Here is a 21,899-nt window from a genome sequence, read left to right as displayed (position 1 = left end):
AGTCAAAGACAATCAAAGATGTTTGAGTTTCCATGCGCAGTGACCAGGCAGGGAGGTAACACACACACACACACACACAGCATTATCACCCCTCCTCCTCCCGCAGCTCGGATCTCTCCGGCCTCCACACCGCAGGGGTTGGTAAAAATCACTCTCGATCAAAAAGAAGAAAAACCTCTGCGAAGAGCAAACTGCTGGTGCGATGTGATTTATTCCTGCCGGAGGAAACGAGGGAGGAAAACAAAAAACAAAAACTCTAAAGATAAGACCTGTTGGCGAGAATGAATTACTCCAAGGCGCAAACGGTGAGTGTCGAAGCGACTGTTTTGTTTTTTTTTCCTGGCTCCCGCTCGTGTTTGTTACAGTAACAAAGCGACTGACCATAAATGTAGACTTTTACTGAGGCGCCTGTGGGGGGTTTTCTCTGCTTATCCCGATGAGAAAAAAGCACGTTTTCATGGGGGCAAAAACGCTGCTCACAGCTTTAAATAACGCTGCTCTGTTGGAGAAACTTCACGTTGATGCATAAAATCTGAGTCAGCTTGGAGGAAAAAACAAAACACAGACTAAGATATTTTTTATCTAATGGTTTATTTCACATACTGAGCCACAAAGTATGTCTAGTTTGTAGAAATGTTCCTAATTCTCTAAGATTAAGCTTGTTAAACTTTTTAAACCCACCTTAATGGGGTCAAAGTTCACTTTAACTTTGTTTGGATCTAAAACATATGTGTTTATTTAGGTCACCTAACAGGTTTTATTATTCTTCATCTGGATCTTTTGGCTCTTATGTGTTATTTTGTTGAGTTTGTGTTGTTTGGAACTTTAAATGAGTTACTGCACCGTATGAAAAGCAGTGAAGTTGCATATTAAAGATTTTCACCCTGATGGTTTCTTATTTTTGCTCCATAGTCAAGCTTTTCTGAGGAGGGGACCATGGCCGGCTGTCCACAGCCTGGTTCTGCAGGGGTGAAGCTGGAGGCGGTGATGGAGCAGCTGCAGAGACAACAGGAAGCCAAGCTGGAGATGGACCTGCAGGAGAAACATCTCCTCCATGCTCGGCTCCTGTTCGCCCAGCAGGCCGCGGCGGCCCGGGCGTCCAGCTCCAGGCTGGACTCGTTCGCGAGAGCCGACGGGCAGCCAAACCCGAGCCGAAGGGACATGAAGGTGGAGGTGGGGGACTCGGACCACGAGGCGGAGGAGATGCTGGAGCCTGACGACGAAGAGGAGGAGGAGGAGGAAGGAGGTGACGAGAACGGGCCTCATCTTCAGAAGCCGGAACCCCGACAGGTTTCGCGCTTTCAGCCGTACTCTACGTCAGCCGCTGAACCCGAGTCTCCAACGATGAAGCAGGAGCCAGAGGAGAAGAACCTGTCGTCTCCTGCAGGTCACACCGCCTTCGCTTCACCCAATGGCTTTGCTGACTGGAGCTACGATGAGCTGTTCAAACAGGTACAATACATTTCCACCCAGGAGTGTGTGTGTGAACTCAAAAGTATGTGCAGATGGCTGGAATATCTACCTGTTTCTTATCATTTCAAGGCTGTCAGAGCTCCGCCTCGCCTTCACGGAGAGAAAACACACATCTGTGTCTTGTCTTTTTTTTTTTTTCTTTCCCCCAGTTTGTGTTTGTTGTGTCTCTTATCATTAATAATTGACTTCCTCTTGTTGAGCGTCAGGCTGACTGCTGCCCGGTCAACCGTTCGTTTTCTCTCTTAAAGAGGAAGGAACGTGTCCCGTGTGGCGGGACATCCAGCCCTTGGTCGTGTTTATTTGCCCGCCAGGCCCCCCCGAGATCTTCGTCATGCACCTGAGGTCTCAGGCGTTTGAAAGACAAATGATTTTTACCACAAGCTGGGCTAATCGTCCTTGGCTGTGGTCCAGTTCTAACTGTGCGACGAAGCCACTTGAGGTCAGCGGAGATGGGGTTGAAATGAGAGCAGGGGATTACTGGAACAGCCTCAGGTGTGTATTTCTGGATCTCGAGGCCAACCGTAAGCCCGCGTCAGGGAGAATTCCTTCAAATAGGAATAATATCAGAGCCAGCAGCAGGTACATCTGAGGGCTTTAAAGAAACGTTTCTCCTTCTTTTCAACGGTTTGCCCGGTTGGCCCTCCTGAGTGCGGCTGGTCTCCTTGAAAAGGCCCCACGTCAATATAATACATCATGATTAATGAGGGCTGTGGGCGGAGGGACAGCTGGGCTAGTGCCTCACAGCGTGAAAACAGCCGCTCAAGTTTTCCTGCATTACTTTGATTTGAGCAGAAGGAGCGTTTTGTATGATCACAGTGGGGTTTTATACACCTCATGTTGGTTATTTCGGGGTACAGTGTCTTGTTGTTTTCTTACATTCTTCTTTTATTTCACTAGATTATTATTATTTTATTTTTTGGCAAATCTCAAATGTTGTCCAGATAAAAACATTTAAAGCCCCAACTTAAACGGTTATCCTAAGCATTGGCCAATCGACAAAGCCCACCTCAGTGCCGTCGTTACTGTAGTTCAGTGGATGGCTTTGCGTGATTTAGTCGTTGCTTAGCAACATGAAATGGCGCCTTAATTCCCCTGCGTTAAATCGATGCAATAAAAGGCTGCTGCGGTGAGCGTGTTCACTTCCTACACACCCAAACCTGGAAGAATAAGTTTTTTTTTTTAAATTAAAACAATAGTTCATGTCTTTTGCAGTTGGGCTTTGAGGAAAAGTTATAAACAATTAATATCTTACCTGCTGTAGATAGCTCTTTGTCTGATTTCAGTCTGGAGAAACAGAGTTTAATTCTGACGGGTGGTTAGCCCGAGCGGAGTCAAGACCTAAGTGGGTTGCTGCCATCTTAAAAAACTATAATGTGAAAACATTTTTTGTGATTCAGTGAATTCTACTGTAGTTTCATTACGACAGTTTCCGTATAAAATGGCCTCAACGCACTTTGGTCTTGACCCCGATGTTAACTCATCAATCTGGACAGAATTAAACTCTGAAGTTGTCCAAAGAGCCACTTACAGCAGGTGAGACATTTACTATTCATAACATTTCCACAGAACCCCACTTCAAAAGATCTGAACTGCCCCTTTCTTACATGAATGTATGAAAACGTTTGGTTCACCTGAGCTGCTTTAAAAAATGACTATTTATTATCTTCACCTGTGAGGACGAAGTAAAGGCTCAAGTATTTAATTTGGATTAAATTTAAGTTTTAGCTTTTCCCACACAGGAGCAGTGGAGTCATTTAAATCAGACTTATTGTTGCCTTTCTGTGTGTGCTTGTGTATTTGTCTGTCTGTTTGCAAAATATCTCATGAGCCACTGGGCAAATTTTAACGAAACTCTCAGAAAGTAATCACTGGATGTACCTCTACAACGGATTAACTTTTGGAGTCGACCTGATACAAGATGGCCGCCACATCTAATTGATCGTGGCGAACACAAAAGTGGCTCTAACTCCATCAGTTTTACAGATATTGAGCTAAAGTTTAGCATGTTGGTAGCTGAGAGTCACCTTCAACAGATATTGTGAGAGCTGAAAGACGACACGAGGTCTTTGTGTAAAACTTCGACTTTCACTTGAGGAGTCAACCCTGTCTGACTGTAAGCAAAATATCTCTTTAACCCCTGGGCAGATTTTAATGAAAGCCTGAAAGTGAACATTGGGCGAACGTCTACGACTGATTAACTTTTGGAGTCAAATCGATTCAGGATGACACCCACAGTTAATCAACCTTAGCAAGCACAAAAATGACCATAAGTCGGTGCTTCTTACTGACGGTGAGCTAAAACTTGGTGTGGTAGTAGCTGAGACTGATCCCCAACTTATACCCTGTGCTCCAACTGATCGCTCCAGGTCTTTGTTTAAAACTTTGATCTGGAAGGAGGCTGGAGGTGCGCTTTCCTCGAAGAAATGCTAGTTTCACAACGGGAGATAAAATGGGAAGTTAAGTGGCGATTTCTGAACATTTCAATGCTTTTAATCAGTAGAAAAGTCAAACCTGTAGAGAACTGCTTGGCAGCGATGCGCGTTAGGTTGAATATTTAAAATCTCATTCTAGAAACTTGTCTGTTTAACAACAAAGAAATCCCTTTTCCTGACCCACATCCTGAATACTATCAGGGTTCCCAGGCGAGCATGTGTGAAAGCTCTGTGAGCAATTAACTGAAGGCTCTTTGTTAATAGATCTGCAGTAGGTCCCACTTCCTCATCAATAAGGGAGGGGGAAGGGTTTTATTTCGATTCGATGGTGAAAAGGCCGGGATGTTTATGCACCTTCAATGGGCTGCTTGCTGGAAGGATGGGAGTCCTTTTTATTCAAAATACTAAGTTAAGGCTTTCAGCAGTGTCAACAGCTTTGCAAACAAGTTTGGTGTGTGTGTGTGTGTGTGTGTGTGTAGTGGATACAGTGGACTGTTTAACCAGTTTAACCCCTGAAGACCGAGAATGAGTTGGTGTGTTTGTGAGAGGGGGTTGTCGGCAGAAAGTTGTGGGAAAGTCTTGGACTGAAGTGAGGTATAAAAGCTTGGAAAGATGCTTAAAATAATTAGCTTCGGGTAACCTATGAATAAAACGGTTGACTAAATGATTACCTGGTGGAAATGATTAATGGAGAAGCGAGACGCCTAATGTGAACGATGATTAAACTGGAAGTAATGATTAAATTTTAGGAAAGTGCCTAAGTGCTGGAACTTAAAGGACCTCATTGCGAAGTCATTGTGACTTTGCAGTGAGTGGAAGACGTTTGCGAGCCGAGCTCCATCCTCATGGCGCCCCCGCCGCCCTTTACCGGTCCCCGATATTTACTCTTGACAGCCGTCTCCGTCGTTCTCTCGCTTTTCCGTGGAGTTTAGCCGCGGATTTCCTCTCGTGTTTCCCACCTAAACGTCTTCTCCGAGATCCTGCGCCTGCCCGATTCCGCCATTTTTGTTGACCTACGCGGACTTCGGCCAGCCGAATGTAGGTCAGTCGCGTGACTCGGGCTTCCACGTGGTTTTCAGCGGATTTGGCAGAATGCTTTGTTTACGTTGACTGCGTACCTGCATTTCAGAGTATGTGGAAAACTACTGGAGTAAACTCTTTGAAAATGCAGTTTGATGTAGTTCAGGATAACTTTTTTAATGTATTTTTGAGTTTGCAGTTGCCAGTTAGTACCTTCTAAGAATACTTTTATATCTGAGACTGTTTTAGATATGTTTCATACACTATCAAATATAGTTTAGAATAAATCACATCTCTTTTTAATGGATTTCCATCTATTTGAAATGATTTCTAAGCACACTGGGACCCTGGAGCACTTTATTAGTTAGCCCCAGACCTTCAGATATTCTACAAAGGACCCCAGCAGTTCCTTTTGTGCAAACATTTGGGGTCATTTGGTGAGAAACTCCCTTTTAAAAGAAAGAAACGTCCGTCAGAACCAGACTCAGTGTGAACATCTGCCTCAAGATGTCGGGGGGAGGTAAAGGGAGGGGGAGCCACACACACACACACACACACACACACACTAAATAGGATGTGGGTGTACATCTAACAACAAAGAGCCACTGCGTGTCACTGTGATGCAGCTGTGAACTGTGTCAGTATTAGCAGTTTGAACTGTGTTTTGAGTAAACATGCAGGGAGAGCTACAGTTAGACCGGAAAGCAACAGATTATTGGTTCCTGGGTTCATCGTTATTATTATTATTATTATTATTATTATTTTTGTCCCCGTCAGATCATTCTGCCACATTAATCTGTGGATAAATGGGAATGGTTGCACACAATGAAACAGTTCTGCACAGGTATCAAGCGCTGAGAAAAGTTAATTAATCTAGACGCACTTTAAGGCGTTTAATCCTGCCAAATATGCACAGATGCTTGTTTTAATCTGCAACATGGGAAGCTTAAACTGCAAGGAGCTGGCCTCATTAACCCACGGACAGGCAGCTTACCGAGGCAAATCACAATCGCTACAGCTTGATGTGCAGTAAAGGCAGAAATATTGATTTGTAAAGTAAAATTCAGATCAATGGGGAAAACTGGTCGGATGGAGATTCTGTGCTAAGTTTTTGCGTTCCAGCAGGAAAACGGCCTCTCAGCGGGCCGCCTCGCGCAGTTGCACTCCTGCCGCCCTAACATTTTTAACCTCTAATGTCCTGCTGCTTTCTGAAGGGGGAAGGTGGCGAAGGAACCACATGTCATTATTAATCTACCTAAACCCGAGTGCTTCATGCCGTTACTCCGCTCTATCTGTGCCCGTTTCAGCTATTTTCACGGCATTAATTAAAGCTGATTCGTCTCTGTGGTCATTTAAATACAATGAGAAAATTAAAGCCTTATTTTAAAGTTCCACAGAAGGTTTCCATTTATTATCTGTGCTATTGTGCTCAGTTCAGTCCACACTTACCAGAGGGGAATGCTGTTTTCAGTAATACTAAATATCTAAATAAATAATTTAAACTCCTAAAAACACCACAAACACATAAAAACCGAACTTGCAAACAAATGTCTGAAATGTGTAAATCAGTTAAATAAAAAATGTCATATTATGTCGATTTTGTAGTTTTAAAATAAAAACAAATAAACAAAAAATTAAATATTCGGGGACTGCTGATAGGAAAATTAGTCGTGGCTAACTCAGGTACAATTATATTTATTTGGTTTAAACCTCAATCGCTGTACTTTCCCCCCTTTTTAAATAGCTAAATATAAATAACACGGCCTAATGATATTTGTTTTGGTTAGAGCAGCACCAGTTTGAAGGTGTCTGCGTGAGAAAGTCGGCACCAAATATCTCCAATGAATCGCCAAATGTTTTAAGTGGTATGAAACTTAAGGGCTGCTATATTTAGCTCGAACATATGTGATGTAAAAGCAACGAGGGGCGTTCTGTGGAAAGGTTACAAATCAGGAACGTTTTATGTGTTGTAGACGACTCTTTAAACAACCTCAGTCTGGAGCCAGACTGACGAGCTAATGGCTAGTCCTAACGGAGCCAAGACTAAAGTTTGTTTGCTACCATCTTAAAAGAACTAAAATATCAAAAGAATGTCATATCAGTTTATGTGAATGCTGCTTTTTAAACCCTCATATCACAATATATATTTACTTACATTAAATTTTATGTTTTATGCAGGAATATTAGGATGTGTCTGCCAGAATCTCAGTGTAATTTAAAACCAGTAGTGATGTAAATGTTAATAGAATAACCTGCGCACAAACTGAGAGCAAACTTTAAAGATTGGATCTGTTTTAGGATGGCAGCAGTCCACTTAGATCTTGACCATTTGAGGCTGTTAGCTCGTCAGTTTGGTCAGAGTTAAACTTTTATTTCTCTAAGTTAGATTGTTCAAAGCGGTAGCTACAACAGGAAGAATATAATGAGATGTTCGGTTCAGATTCCTGGCTCTTGTTTGTTGTGTTAGCATCGTTCTTTCTGGGCGACCTTTACGGCATCTGTTTGCACCCTCTTTTCACACGTTGACAGGATTTATGAGGTTGTAAATGTCTGCGGTAGGCCTTGGTTAACATTTAACAGAATTACAGTAAAAGCATCTTTTTTTTATGTAGTCTTATCTGCTGCTGATTTTAAGGGGAGCTCCGCTCCTGTCCTCCGTTGGACCCCTCTGTCTTTCTGACGTGGTTTTAGTCACACGGACCCCTCTAACCTCGGCGCAGCCTTCGGTTTCTTCACACTGACCGGTTTACAGCAGCAAACGCAGCAGATCCAGCTCAGATGATTGCTCAGCAGAGCGCAACGAGGAGCCTGCAGGACGCAGGGTCGTCGCATTCCTTCATGTTGTCTTAGCTTACGGGCTTGTCTTCCTGGGAGGGGACGTTAGGAACTGGACGTAACTCCAGATCTGTTTGAGATGTTGCCCCCTGAGCACTCATGGGGCATGTGTTTGCAATTGATTAAATTGACTTTCTTTGGGTGAGCATAAACACGATTAAACCCCCAGTTTGAATGCGCTAATTTTGGTGTCTGCAGGAGTTTCCCCTCAGCTTGATGGCTGTTTGTTGTTTCGGTGCGCATCAATGTGGGACATTTTATTTATGACAAGTTTGTGCATTTAAAAAAAAAAAAAGATGCACAGACGGTTGATTTTACCGTGGGTGGATCTCAGTTAACCGTGAAAAAATGGGCGGCACCTGGAGAAACGTTGAAGTGTAAAAAAACAACAACAAATTATTAGTAATTTTGCATTTTATTCCACTTCAAATGAGGTTTAATCTTTATTTGTAGACGAGCAGAATCTGATAAACGGATGATGCTGAAGAAGTTGATCTTTACGGGGTGGGCAGATCGTGTGTTTTGGTTTCAGAAGAGTCTGAAAGGCTCTTGTTTAGTTGGATAGAAGTGCATGCCTGTACATCTGGATTATTAATTACTTGACTCAGTTATGGTGAATTTCTATGACTACAGGGTGGTCAGCAGAACTGGAGCACCACACGGGGACTCTATTCTCACTCTTGTACACCTCAGACCTTCACACACCAGCAGAAATATTCCGATAATTCTGCAGATAATTATGGACAGGAGGCCGACACTGGGAATTACTGGACTATCTTTTGGATAGTTTGGAGACAATTATTCCATCCTCACCATGACTGAAACAAAGGAGAGAATAAAGGAGAGGAGTGGAGGTGGGGAAGGACTGCAGATACCTGGGTGTTCACCAGGACAATGGGCTGGAAGGAGCTCTGATGTTCATTTTGGGTGAAAAGCTTAGTTTCTTTTGGTGTTTGCAGCAACATGTTGGTAAAAAGTTATTTTCTTTGCAATCATTTGCTCACAGCAGCCTCAGTGACTCAACAAAAACTACATTTTCTCTTTAAAAGTTACTTTTTTTTTTGCAACAATGCATTTTTCTGAATAATTATTTGATTCAGTTAGAAATTCCTTAAATCTGGTGCATTGTTTTATTTATTTATTTAAATTTTACATTCCCGGCTTGCCGTAGTTTGTGAACCTCTGCGCTAACGAGGTCTCCAGAGCTACTTGGAGTCAGGTGTTCCAATCAAGGAGATGAGATTGGGGCCCCTCCCTATAAATAAAGACATACAAAGCTTCCAGAGGAAGAGCGTCAGCTCGGTGGGAGCCATGCCGCGAGCGCCGCAGCTGTCAGAGGATGTTAGAAGGAAGATTGTGGGCTTGCACCACGCAGGGAAGGGATACAAGAGCATCTCGAAAGAAACGGGCGTCCATCGCTCCACGGTCAGAAAAACCATCTACAAATGGTGGAAGTTTGGGACTGTCACGACTCTGCCGAGGAGCGGGCGTCCTCCAGAGACCAAACCAGTGACGCCACGTGATGTCCTAAATGAGGTGCAAAAAAAATAAATAAAAATAAAAAATACTTTGCGACCAGATTTATGATTTGTCTCAATGTATGTAAGGGAAATGGATATAAAAAAATGAATGATATTTAGTGTGTGCATCAGTTTATTGGAAATAAACTGGATTTTATTGACAAACTGTTGACTCACATTTGTTTGTTTGTTTTTTTCTCTTTTTCTTTTTGCAGAGAGGAGGAGGAGGAGGAGGAGGAGGAGGGATCTGGGCCGAGGAGGCAGAAGGAGGAAAAGTAAAAGGAGAGCCATCGAGAGATTTTGCCAAGGTTTGTAAGTCTAATAGATAAAAACACTAAAAATACCTTAAATCACGTCACAACGACAGCTGACTTGTTTCTTGTTGTTGTTCTTCCTCCTTTCAGCTCTATGAACTAGACAATGACCCGCAACGAAAGGAGTTTCTTGACGAACTCTTCGTCTTTATGCAGAAACGAGGTATCATTTGGATTTTTAGCAAGTTTTTTTTTTGTTGTTGTTTGACTTTATATACACTGGAACCATGTTTTCATTTCAGCATATACTTATTTATAGATAAAATCAAGCAGCTGCTTTTTAAATTGAACAAATAAGTAAAACCTCACAGCTCCTATAGCTGAATAAATAATAGCTGTTGCTACATCTTAGTATGAGCTGAAGAATCATTTCAGCTAAAATAAGTAAATATTTTTATTTATTTTTTTTAAACTGATGCCAACATGTTTTCATTATTACAGTTTTTAAAAGTATTTGTGACTTTATGGGTTAATGTGTAGATTTTTTTTAGAGTTTAATTCTGTAAAGCTTATTTTTCTGAAACCAGGGGACATATGGAAATAAAAGCTTGTTTTGATTCATGATTGTGTAGAAACACAGATTTCTACAGATTTGGACGTCAAACAAAATGATCGATCATGCTGGTCAAGTTTTAGTTTTTTGTTTTGTTTTTGTTAATGCTCACCACTGAAAGTTTGACGATTTAATGTTTTTTTTTGCCTGGTGTATCTTTGTTCATGTGTTTGTCTGTCTGTTAGCAGAATATCTCATGAACTATTGGACTGATTCTACTGAAACTTTTAGGAAGTAATCATCAGATTTACATCCACAACCGATTAACTTTTGGAGTCGACCCAATGCAAGATGAGCGCCACAGCTAAATACAATCGGCTAATACAAAAATGGCCGTACCTCAGTGATTTTTACAAACACGGAGTTAAAATTTGGCGTGGTAGTAGTCGTCCACAACACGTACTCTGAGCACTAACAGATTACACAAGATTTTTCGTTATTGTCGCAGTCAGAATGTTGTTTTCCGTCATTTCTCATCATGAGAGGATCTTAGTTTCAAACTCTGGCATGAAAGGTGGCCAGAGATACGCATCTATTCAGGGATTTATTTAAAATTATTCATTTTGAATCCTGCTTCAGTCATAAAATCCTTTTATTGGAATTCAAGATACTTTAGATACTTTCCATTTTCATTAAAGATGATTAATTTTTTTCTTGTTAATGATCATCTTTAAAAATGGGAATGAAATACTTCAGCTGTAACAGAATTATTTGCTTCAAGCGTCATGATGATGATGTTAAAGATGCTCCTGCAGATTACAAACGCAAGCACTTTTTATTTCAAGTGAGCGGATGCAGCCGAGCGTATTTATTCGTGTAGCTAAGTTCATCACCACATAGTGAGTGTGTGTGTGTGTGTCCTGGGCATGTGTTCATCTCAAGCACACAGTAATCTTGTTTGTACGGCTGCGTTTTAGTCTTCCTCATTAATGGGCTTTTCTCCAAATCGGGATTGGAGAGGTTAGCTGTCAGTGCTGTGACTGGCAGACTTGTTCCAATGACACACACACGCACACACACGTATAAACACACACGCTCAAATCAATGCAGCAGGATAAGCTGCTGCTCCCCACCCCCACCCATCTGAAATGAGCTCCAGTGGACAAACCTATCACACAGATTAAACATGCTAAGCCACATTACCTAACGCTGACCTAAGATCCCCAGGTGTGTGAATATTTCCTCATCCTTCTTGTGCTTTTCTTTTACCAACCGAACAGCTAAACGCCCCGGTCTGACTCGTCAAACCTACGTCTCTTCCTGTCTTTATGCGTGCAGGGACTCCGGTGAACCGCATTCCCATCATGGCCAAGCAGGTGTTGGACTTGTACCGGCTTTATAAACTGGTGACGGAGAAGGGAGGACTGGTGGAGGTTATTAACAAGAAGATTTGGAGGGAGATCACCAAAGGACTCAACCTGCCCACCTCCATCACCAGCGCAGCCTTCACCCTCCGGACCCAGTAGGTCTCTCTGAGACTTTAAAAAAAAAATCACACGACCTGGGATTCTTTCACCAAGAAGAATTAGAAAGTAAAATGAATGAAATAACTTAGCCAGTTTTACAGATAATGAACTAAAATTTGGTGAGGCAGTAGCTGAGAAGTTGAAGTGTGGGGGAAAAACAATCTGAAATTAGGATTAAAACATAAAAAACACTAGTAAACAGTATGTTGCTTTTAATCAACTGTGATCAAAAAAACAAAAAAAGCTAGAAAAACAGATAAACATGACAAATAATCTGATTACTGTCCAAAAATTTTTTTTTTTCAGTACTAATGTTAGATCTATTGAATGACATTAGTGTTTTAACAAATGGCGCTCATCACAAAGAACAGCTGTCACTACTTCTACGGCCTAACATTGGGCAATTAAAAGCTGTCAGAGTCTGCAGGACTGAGCTGAAACACCGAATATTGCACAGAATCCAACGTCAGTTCTTCTCTTTTTAATTAATTGACTTCCAGCTGGACCATGATACATTTTTTGATTATAAATAACCTAAAAATGTCCACGTTTGAGGCGTGGGTTGAGCTTTGACGTTCCACAGATAGAAAAATTTGTTGCATCTTTTTGTTTAAATGGAACCCATCCATCCATCTTCTACCGCTTATCTGTGGTTGCGGAGGCAACAGGTCCAGCAGAGAAACCCAAACGTCCCTCCGCCCAGTGACCCTCTCCAGCTCCTCCTGGGGCAACCCAAGGCGTTCCCAGGCCAGAGAGGATAAATAATCCCTACAGTGAGTTCTGGGTCTGCCCTGAGGTCTCCTCTCACTGAGACGTGCCCAGAAAACCTCCAAAGGGAGACGTCCAGGAGGCATCCTGTTCAGATGCCCGGACCACCTCAACCCTCTGTTCTTTTATTTTTTATTTTTTTGCTAATTTGCTCTAATTTGCTCCCTTGTGCAGGTATATGAAGTACCTGTACCCGTTTGAGTGTGACAAGAAAGGCCTGAGCTCTCCAGGTGAGCTGCAGGCGGCGATCGACAGCAACCGCAGAGAGGGTCGACGCCCCAGCTACACCAGCAGCCTTTACCGCTACTCTCCGTCCCCGAGCTCCGCCCCGCACGGCCTCCTGTCCTCGCCCACGATGCAGACGACCCCGATCGCACACAATGGCTTGAGCACATCCGGCAGTCCGAATCTGAAAAGGAACGCAGGTGAGCCAAAGCCTGACTTGAGGCTTCCTAGCTGGATGCAGCCTTGAAAAAGGAAAATCGCAATTTTACTGTAATCTTTAATTTATTACCAGTTCTTTTGTTTTGACTGCTTCTATTAATCTCCCTTTGAGTCCTAAATCAAGAGCTGCTTTGGTTTTACTGCAGGTTAAAGGGTATCGGTTTAGATGTAGTCACACATTTACGTCTCCTTTTGTAAACATTTTATTTTGAATTAGATGAGCCCTCCACGCCTGTGATGCCCAGGCTGCCTGTGGCTCTGGCTCTTGGTCAGCACCACCACCACCAGCAGCAGCACCACCAGCACAAGCAGCTCGCCCAAGCTGCCACGTTGGAGCATCTCAGGGAGAGGCTGGATCGGGCGGCAGGTGGAGCCGCGGCCGACGGTCCGGAAAGGAAGATGATGCGTCTCGCGGAGGAGCAGCAGCGTTTCATGCAGCAGGCCCTCCAGCAGAACCTGCTGGCGATGGCGTCTCACTTCAACCCCGTGAACCTCAAGCTCAACAACGGGCACGGTGAGGCTCTCCGGCTGCGATTATCCCTTATAACGATGAAAAATACGTGGTCGTTTAAGGCAGTGGTTCCCAACCTTTTTTTTTTTTCTCCCCAGAGCGATATATTCCAAATCGTTTTTCTTTCCAAAAATTAATTCATGATCAGTGCCTTGATCTTTTACGCCTCCATCCAGAGAAGAGATGTCAGGATGTCTGTATGAGCTGGTAGCAGGCTTCTTGTTCTTATTGTGACAAAAAGCTGAACCTCTGCGTTTAATCATTCTGGATTCCTTTGAGATTTAAAAAGATGTTTTTTTTAAAAATCATTCTCCTGGTTTTTTTCACTCTGAATCAGCTTTAAGACAGTTGAGTTCATCACAGATGAAGTATATTCTCTATGATTTTAAATGTAAAAGTGTGTTACATTTAAACCTTTGTTAGCAAAAACTTTTTGACTTTTATTTTTAATTTTTTCCCCAAAACTCTGAGTAACGAGTGACGTCTGCATCGAAGGGTGTTTCAATTAAAAGTGCACCAATCTACAATTAATACAAAGTTGTTTTATTTCACCATTTTAAATGATTTAAAAGTGCATTAATTGAAGTTTTCATCTCGCAGAAAAGAAACAGGATTTGTCCCTGAGCATCTCTACTAATGGACCGGCCAGCATCAGTGTTTCTGTGGAGGTCAATGGTACCATTTACTCAGGTGAGTCCAGAAAGTCCTGAAGAGAAGCTTGCTTTTTGAACGCAGCATTTATTTGAAAAACCAGCCGGTATATTGAAGGGACAGTTCCGATTGTTATAAAGCGAACAAAAGTTCAGAACATTTTAACATCTTACCTGTTGCAGATAACTTTGAAGAACCTCACTTTAGTAAAATAGTTTATTTCTGACTGAATTGATGAGCTAACGGCTAGTTCAGGTGGATTCAGGACTGAAGTTGGTTGCTGCCATCTTAAAACAACTTCTGTCTCAAACATCTTATTACTGTTTATGCAGATGTTGTTTAATAAGTCTTTAATGTCGCGTTACATGTTTGTTACGACAGAAATATTCTGATATTCCTACTGTAAGTGCCTCAGGCTGCAATGAGTCCCACATCTTACAAATAATCACCGTTTTATGTGAATACCTGTATAATACAGCGTAGAGGTTTCTCGTAAACTTCCGAAATTTTTGAGTTTTGAGTCATTTTAAGACGGCAGCGGTCCACTTCGGTCTTGGCCTCGCTTGGACTAGCCATGAGCTCATCAGTTCAGTCAGAATTAAACTATTTTTCTAAACTTATATTGTTCAAATGGCTATTTGCAACAGGTAAGATATTAATTGTTCATAAACATTAAGCTGTTTTTAAAGTGACGGTTGTACAGTTCAGCACAACTGTTTTTAATTAGAAATTAGTCTTTAATAGACGTTTATCTAAACTCATATAAATGGTCATGCAGAACAATTGTATATTTTACTATTAATAAGTACTGTTTTCTGTTTTATGTCCTGTTACTTTTTTATCAAGTTTAAATCTAATGTTCTGCCCACAGAAGAATCTAATTGTTCCATGTTTACTTTGTGACGGCCGTAGATGTCTCAGATCTGTTCGTTTGTGTTTTCTGTGCTGCAGGGACGCTCGTGGCCCAGAAACCCGCTGCTCCGGTCTCGTCTCAGACCGTGACTCCGGCGGGGACGAGCGGTTTCAGTGCCCTTTCCTCCTCCCACAGTCCATCATCTACATCTTCCACCTCCTCAAAGGGACCAAATTAAAACTTTTAAATCTGTTCAGTGAAAAACAAAAATGACATGCTAAAACCTTATATGCCTCTCTTCTCAGAGAAGAAATGTATCGACTTCAGGGAAACTGATCTCCAACGCAGGAAGCCATCTTGATTTCTTCTGAGTGTTGTCCCTTTAATTTCTCTTACAGCAGGTTGTCTCTGAAATGATTTGTCAGGAAGACATTTTGACCTTAAAGCTTTCTCATCCTCTAACGTAGACTCAGATCGCTTTACTCTAGTGCCTGTTAGCTTCCCTTTAACGCAAAAGCATAATTGTCTAAAAGACTTTGCAAGGATTGTTTCGAAGTGTATTTAGAGCAGAAAATTACATGATGAAAATCAAAGGTAGACCTCACTTATAATTAATTTATCAGCTAGTTCTTTAGCAGTTTTCTTTTCTAGTCATAAGTAGACAAATGTAGTTGCCAAAGTGCAGCTAATGAAGACCAAAACGCCTTAGCTCCGATTCATAGCTTGAACTGTTTCGCTGAAGCTCATTTTGTATGTTTTATTTTTTATTTTTTTTGTTGTAACCATTATAGATTATTTGGTTTAACTTTATACTTTTCGTAGCAGACTTCAGGGAAAATGCGCACCATTAGTTTTTATAAAAACATAGAAGCAAAAACAATGATGTACGTAAGTTTGATTTTTTTTTTCTATTATATATGTATGTATATATATATAGTGCTTTATTTTATTTTTTTTATTTAATCATTTGGATTTAAATCTCCAAACAGTTATGCTAAACATGTATGTCACGTCAGCTGTGAAAGTTAGAGACGATGTTTGTGCAGGGAATTATATAAAGAACTGATGCAACGTTTACCTCATTTGACTTCCCATGTCGGTAAGTTTCTCAGACCTTTCTGTATCTCCTAATATATATTTCTGTGTGATGTTTGTATAAATGCAAAGAATGTACTGGTCGTGACCTCCAGCTTTGGACAAATGAACACTGACACACTGCTACCTCATTCCACTGTCAAATATGCAATGCTGAAGGCATCATGTGTTCATTTGGACGTGTGCTGAAATAATAATCTGTATGTGGACAATCAAATAGACAGACATATCTTTGCAGAAAAAAAAAAGTTAATAAAAAATAAATAAGCCACAGTGAATTTGACTGCTCACACATTGGTGCTCGGCTCTGCTGGTCCTGGGTTGCAGTTTATTTTTGGACATGAAGCTGTGAGAAATAAATACATTTGTGGTGAATAAAAGTGCTGCTCGTGAACGCACATCATGGTGACTGTAATAAACTCCCATCAAGCGGAGAACTCGGAGCACGCATAACCATCTCCTCTACATAACGTAAAAAAGGCTTAAAAGAGGGTCTGAAGTGACTGTTTCACACGCTTTTTTTTGTTTGTTCGTTTGCCGCAGCAGAAAGCGCTTGTCTTAAAAAAAAAAGGCACGTCACACTTTCTGCTCGGCACCAAAACCGCACACGAGCACAACCGGGACCTGATGGTAAACACAGCGGAGCATTTTACAGCTTTAGTTTTGAAAAAGGCCCAAAAGAAAGATGAAAACGTGCTGCATTTAAGGCCCAGCATTCCTTGAAGGACGTCTCCCAACGCCTTTTATGCCAGCTTTAAACTAAGATCTTATGTTGAGAAATGACAAAGTTATAGTTGTTTTGATCAAACCGTGAAAAAAAAACCGTTCAATCTCATGCGATGTCCGTGTGGTGAATGACTCTCAGCTACTACCATACCAAAGTTTAGCTCAAAGTCTGTAAAACTGACTGATATCATTTTTGTTTGCTAATGTTGATTAGTTGCAGCAGCCATCTTAGACTGGATTGACTCCCAACTGTAAAATGTCAGAATTATAGAAGAAAGGCCGATTTAACGAGAACATATCAGGTGTTATTTAAGCTCTATTTGGTTGCACTTTATAAATGTTTTATTGTGTCAGAGCTTCTCACAACGAGCTCATTCCTCTGAGAGCACAAACGCTTTGTTTTGTCTTTTCACAGCTTTAATTTCTTTTAATCTTCCAAGACGTGAAGCAAAGGCTGGCCTCCGAACCCCTCGTAGACTCATTTAGCTCATCAGAAGCTCCTGAAAGCCATGACACGATTCTCTGGATTTTTGAAGACCGTTTAAAGGCACAGCTAATCTGTGTACGCTTTAGACCCTCGGGATTTGTGATCCAGTGAATGAGGAGGAAGATGATCTGTGTGTAAGCCGCTGGTGGAGACGCTGTAACCAGCTTGCTGAAACACTTGGTAAAGTGGTGAAAAAAAGTGTTTTACTGAGTTCAGTGGCAAAGGATGTAAACTTCTGCCTTCTGACTTTCACTTGTAAAGAAATGCTGCCAAAAAAAGTACTTTTTAAAGTATTTCTAGTTGATATAAAGCAGAAATTTAAGAAACTGACAAAAAAAAGAAAAAAACTCTGCATTTCAAAGTCTGTTTCTTTGTGACTCAAACTTTTACTAACCAAATCTGTGTGTTCCGATTAATCGGGTTAAAGTTTTGTCATGCCAAAAATCTACAAATTACATAAGTCAAAGTATAGAAAGAGTTTTAGTTTTAATTCTGTCATCCTTCAGCTCTGTGGAGCGAGGAGCTCCTGTGTGAGGGGATGAGGGGTGGGGGATGGGTTGGAGGATTTACTGCCATGATAGTTATCCTATAGTGACAGTTCTAGATGGCATCTGGGATGCTGGGATTTCCGCCCACAATCCCCACCCACCGAGGAGGAGTGATGCTGCTCAAATCACTCAGCAAATGAGGACATCACTGTCCTCCGATGGGAACAGGAGCAAACGGCTGAGCAGGATTTGAAACTCTGAGCAGGAAAATGGATCTGCAGCTTCTGAGCACTGCCTGAAATTTTGGACGATCCGTCCTACAAGCGAAGTTGTTTGTATGTAAGAAGCAGATTTCTTTTTCTTTTCTCTTTTTTTTTGTGCCTCTGTTGTTTAAAACAATGGTTTTTGTTCATCTTCTAAGACCGGCAAGTTTAAAGAAGAAAACTTAAAAGTCAGAATTCCATTTCAAAATTTAGCCAAGCAATGCATTTTCGCAGGTCCTCTGGACTTTTACTTCTTGATCTTTTAGGCTCTGACAAATCCCTCTCGTACCTTTGGCACCATGCCTTACCATGACGAGGAGTACCCGGGTCAGCCCCTCTGGCAGTCCGTGCTGCTTTTCTGCTGCAAAGGCATGATCGAAGGTATCATGGTCATCCTCTTCTTCTGGCTCCTGGTGCAGGTCCTCTTCACCAAACAGTTAGAAGGTATGTTTCTAAAGGCTGGGCTGAAAGGCCCGGTATGAGGCTGTAAGAATAAGATCAGGTGAGTTTAACTTTAGGAGATGATGTGCCTGCAGTCAGGAAAAACAGGACATGAACTGACATCTGAAATGTGTCAGAACAGGTAAATACTTTTCTTTGAGTTTTGAGCAGTAAAAACCATCTGAGCAGTTTTGGTAGAAGACATCTGAATGACATTCAAAATGTCCAGGCTAAAAATGAAAGTTTAAAGTTTATACATTACAGCAACAGTATCATGGCTTTACTTTAAAAAGATTTGTATTTAGGCCAGGTAATCAAAGTATATTCACATATTACACATCTACTAAACTTTCATTTTGAGAACTAATTTAACCCAGTTGGCTTATTTGAAGCCAATTAGACGTCTGTTTTTATTTTGAAAGGTTTTAGACTAACTAATCATCGCCTGACATGACTCAGGTGAAATTCTGCAGTCTTAGTTTTAGCAACAAAAAAGCACAAATGTCATTCTATCAGGTTAGCAGCTTTCAGAGACTTGCCTTTTCTTTTTTATATTTCCATAAACTTTACCTTTTCAGTGACTGGAAAATACCTTTTCAGCTGGAAAAAAACAAACAGGAAATGATTATGAAGGGTAATGATTATTTAAGCCTCAGTGTAGGACACATTTGTCACAGACTGAGGATTTTGTAATTCATCTCTTTTAATCATCAGTTGTCACAGGTTCAAGTCCAGCGCAGACTGCAGGGATTATTTCAGTAATATTTTTCTCAGTGAACACAATCACCTTTCACTGTGGCGTAATGACAGATTTACACCTGTCTACACAACGTGTGATGCAGCAAGCAGGATTGGACCCTCTGAGGTTTTACATATCAGGACATTGTTTCTTTGCCAGATTTTAAATTTTGTAAAGGCCACAATTTAACTCACATCATCTCACTTTGGGTCATTTAGCCAAAATGCTCAAGCAATAAACATAAATGCTGAGTGCGCACCGTGGCTCGTTAGCTTGTAGAACCGCCTGTAGCAGCAATAACTTCAAGTGTCCGTCTGATTTCTGTATGACCTTATCAGCCTCTCAGGTCTGGACACAGGTGAGTTGACTGTAAAATATTTTGTTTTACAGAGAAATTCATGTCCATTTTTTTAAATAGTAAGAAACTTGGACATTTTACATGTCAGCTGAGGCCTGTGGCTCGTGGGTTTTTAACTGTTGCTTTAAGCCTCTCCTCCTCTGACCTTGGGGTCAACACACTAGGACATCCAGTTTTTGAGACGTTTAGCTTTTGTCTTCTGCTTGTGAAAGGTTTCTCGTGATGGTGTTATGCAAAGTTATCTGCAGTGATGGTGGAAAAGTGTTGATAAGGTTCCAGAGAGAGGCAGATGGTTTTAAGATAAAACCTTTGACTTTTAAGTCAAAAGTGCTGCTCTGGCTGAAAACTCAAGGTGAAACTGAACAGGGCAAAAAGCTGAGCGCGCCACAGAGGGTTTAAAAAGAACAACAAAAACCTGAGAGTTTATGTTCCTGGGGAGATAAAGCAACACACCCAGGGTGGGTGTGAAACTTAACTGATCATAGACCAGAAAACGAGCTAACTGAAACAAACCAAAGAATAAAGTTGGGAAATGTAAACACTTCATTTTTATCCACAGCTTTTGCATTTTGGTTTAGTTTTTGATAAATAATAGCATGCTGTAAAATGTTGTTGTTCTGGTTGTAGTTACCTATTTTAACAAACTAAATGCTTTTTCTCATTTTATTGCTTCCTGATTTGTATAAATTTAGATTTGAAAGACAGTGGTCTGTCTTTTTACCATCTAAACCTCTGAAGTATTTCTCTTTATTTCTACAGTCCATCTTCAGATTCTTCTTCTGGTTGGCCTCGTCGTCTTTTGCCTCACTTTAATCCTGGGATGCATTATCTGCTTGAAAAAATGCCAGATTTGTTCAGGAACGGATAAGGCTGAGGTCACATCGGCTCAGGTTCCTGTTGGACCTGTAACCTCTGCTCAGAACCGGCGTTTATCAGGAGCAACCACTGCGTCCAGGCAGCTGTACGAGGAGCTGGACGGAGACATGCTGGAGTACCCCTCCACGTTTACCAGCCCGGCGCCTTCCCAGAGCAAACCTCTCTCTCAGCTGTTACCTGATCGAGCTCAACCCGCCCGGGAAGAAAACGAACAGGCAATGTCGTATTTTTCCCTTCGCCGCTTTAGCTCACCACTGCAGACGGCACCTCTTTATAAACCCATGCACCCCGGTCGAGCTTCCCTGCCTTCGTTGCCCAAACTGGGACTGTTGACCAAAACATGCAAAGCTATGCAGAGGCGCTGCACTGTCACCGGAGACAACAGATCCTACAATGAACACAGCAGACTCACCAGGCACACAGTTGACTCTGCAGTGATGCCAGAAAACTCAATTCCACTGGTTCCACTGAACTACGAATCTACCGCAAACGTCAAACAGCCATTTTCAACTAAACCCTGCCTCCATTTTACTATGGCCTTCTCTCCAGAGCAGCAGACTTTGGCAGTCACTGTCTTAAATCTCACTGGGATGCCTCGGAGACTGGAGGACGTGACCATAATGGGCAGTCTGCCACCCCTGCACACCCGCCCGACTCCGGCAACATTTGGGAACGGCCTCGGCCGCGAACCCCGCCGCCCAGTGCTGATTTTGAATGTGAGCTCTGCGAAGGAGCTCCAGAGCTGTGAACTTCGATTAGCTGCATACGAGCAGAAGCCACAGAGCGCAAACGCCGCCGCTCTGGGTGAAGTGGAGGTGAAATGTGGAGGTAGAGACTGGAGGCCAGAGCATCCGTTTCACCTCGTGAAAGAGCTCACCCCCAAAAACCTGAATGTTGAAAAGGTATCTGTGAGCATGTGTTGATGTTTGGAAAAACCACGCTGATCTGTGGTTGTCTTCTACTGATTCTTCAATCAGTGCACATTATTCCCATCCATAAACAGGCCTGTGGTCACCAACACGTCCTCAAAGCAGGTTTTTCTCACTCATTTTTATCAATGGAGCTCATGTCAACATGATGCTTGTCTTTAAACAAACCACAAAGTTTACATTCAAAGGAAAAAGAGTGAAATGTAGCAGGAAGATTCCAGTTTGAAATTCCTTCTTTTCAACCATTCACTGTTTTATAGGTTTCTTGCTAACTAGTTAAGTTTAATCACTAAAATCTATTTTCTGAGGTTTAGGAGATCCAAACTGACCCTAAGGTTAATTTACAAGTTCCATTTTTATTTGCTGATATAAGCAACGCATCACCCTGAGGTTTTAGAAGAACTAGAAGGCAACTTTTTCAGTAACTGTTTGATTGGCGCTTACTTTTTTCGTCAGCATGTTTGTCTGCCTCTCCTAAGAGTGCTATCAGCATTAACGTTTTTTTATCTTTGTTCCCTTTACATGTCCTATACAATTTATGCATCAAATTGTGGGCATTTTTTTTAAGTTTAGATTATTACGAAGATGATATTGGAATTTTGGGCAGTAGCCACATTTCCAAAATTAATTCAGAACTTTCCTAGTTTGTAATTAGTT

At 41.7% G+C, this 21,899-nt stretch overlaps 1 protein-coding gene across 1 annotated transcript; it reads left to right on the top strand.

The window, feature by feature from the left end:
- Window positions 1-16,213, top strand: LOC108229916 (AT-rich interactive domain-containing protein 3A). The gene is made up of 9 exons (XM_017405635.3): window positions 1-305; window positions 913-1,452; window positions 9,496-9,588; window positions 9,685-9,757; window positions 11,426-11,609; window positions 12,556-12,806; window positions 13,043-13,339; window positions 13,937-14,026; window positions 14,939-16,213. The coding sequence occupies exons 1-9, from the start codon at window positions 282-284 to the stop codon at window positions 15,076-15,078; spliced, it is 1,692 nt and encodes a 563-aa protein (XP_017261124.1). The 5' UTR covers window positions 1-281; the 3' UTR covers window positions 15,079-16,213.
- Window positions 16,214-21,899: the final 5,686 nt, after the last annotated feature.

The sequence above is a fragment of the Kryptolebias marmoratus genome, linkage group LG11 (assembly GCF_001649575.2).
Source record: "Kryptolebias marmoratus isolate JLee-2015 linkage group LG11, ASM164957v2, whole genome shotgun sequence".
NCBI lineage: Eukaryota > Metazoa > Chordata > Actinopteri > Cyprinodontiformes > Rivulidae > Kryptolebias > Kryptolebias marmoratus.
The sequence above is the reverse complement of the archived record's forward strand: the minus strand, read 5'-3'. Positions and strand labels throughout refer to the sequence as shown.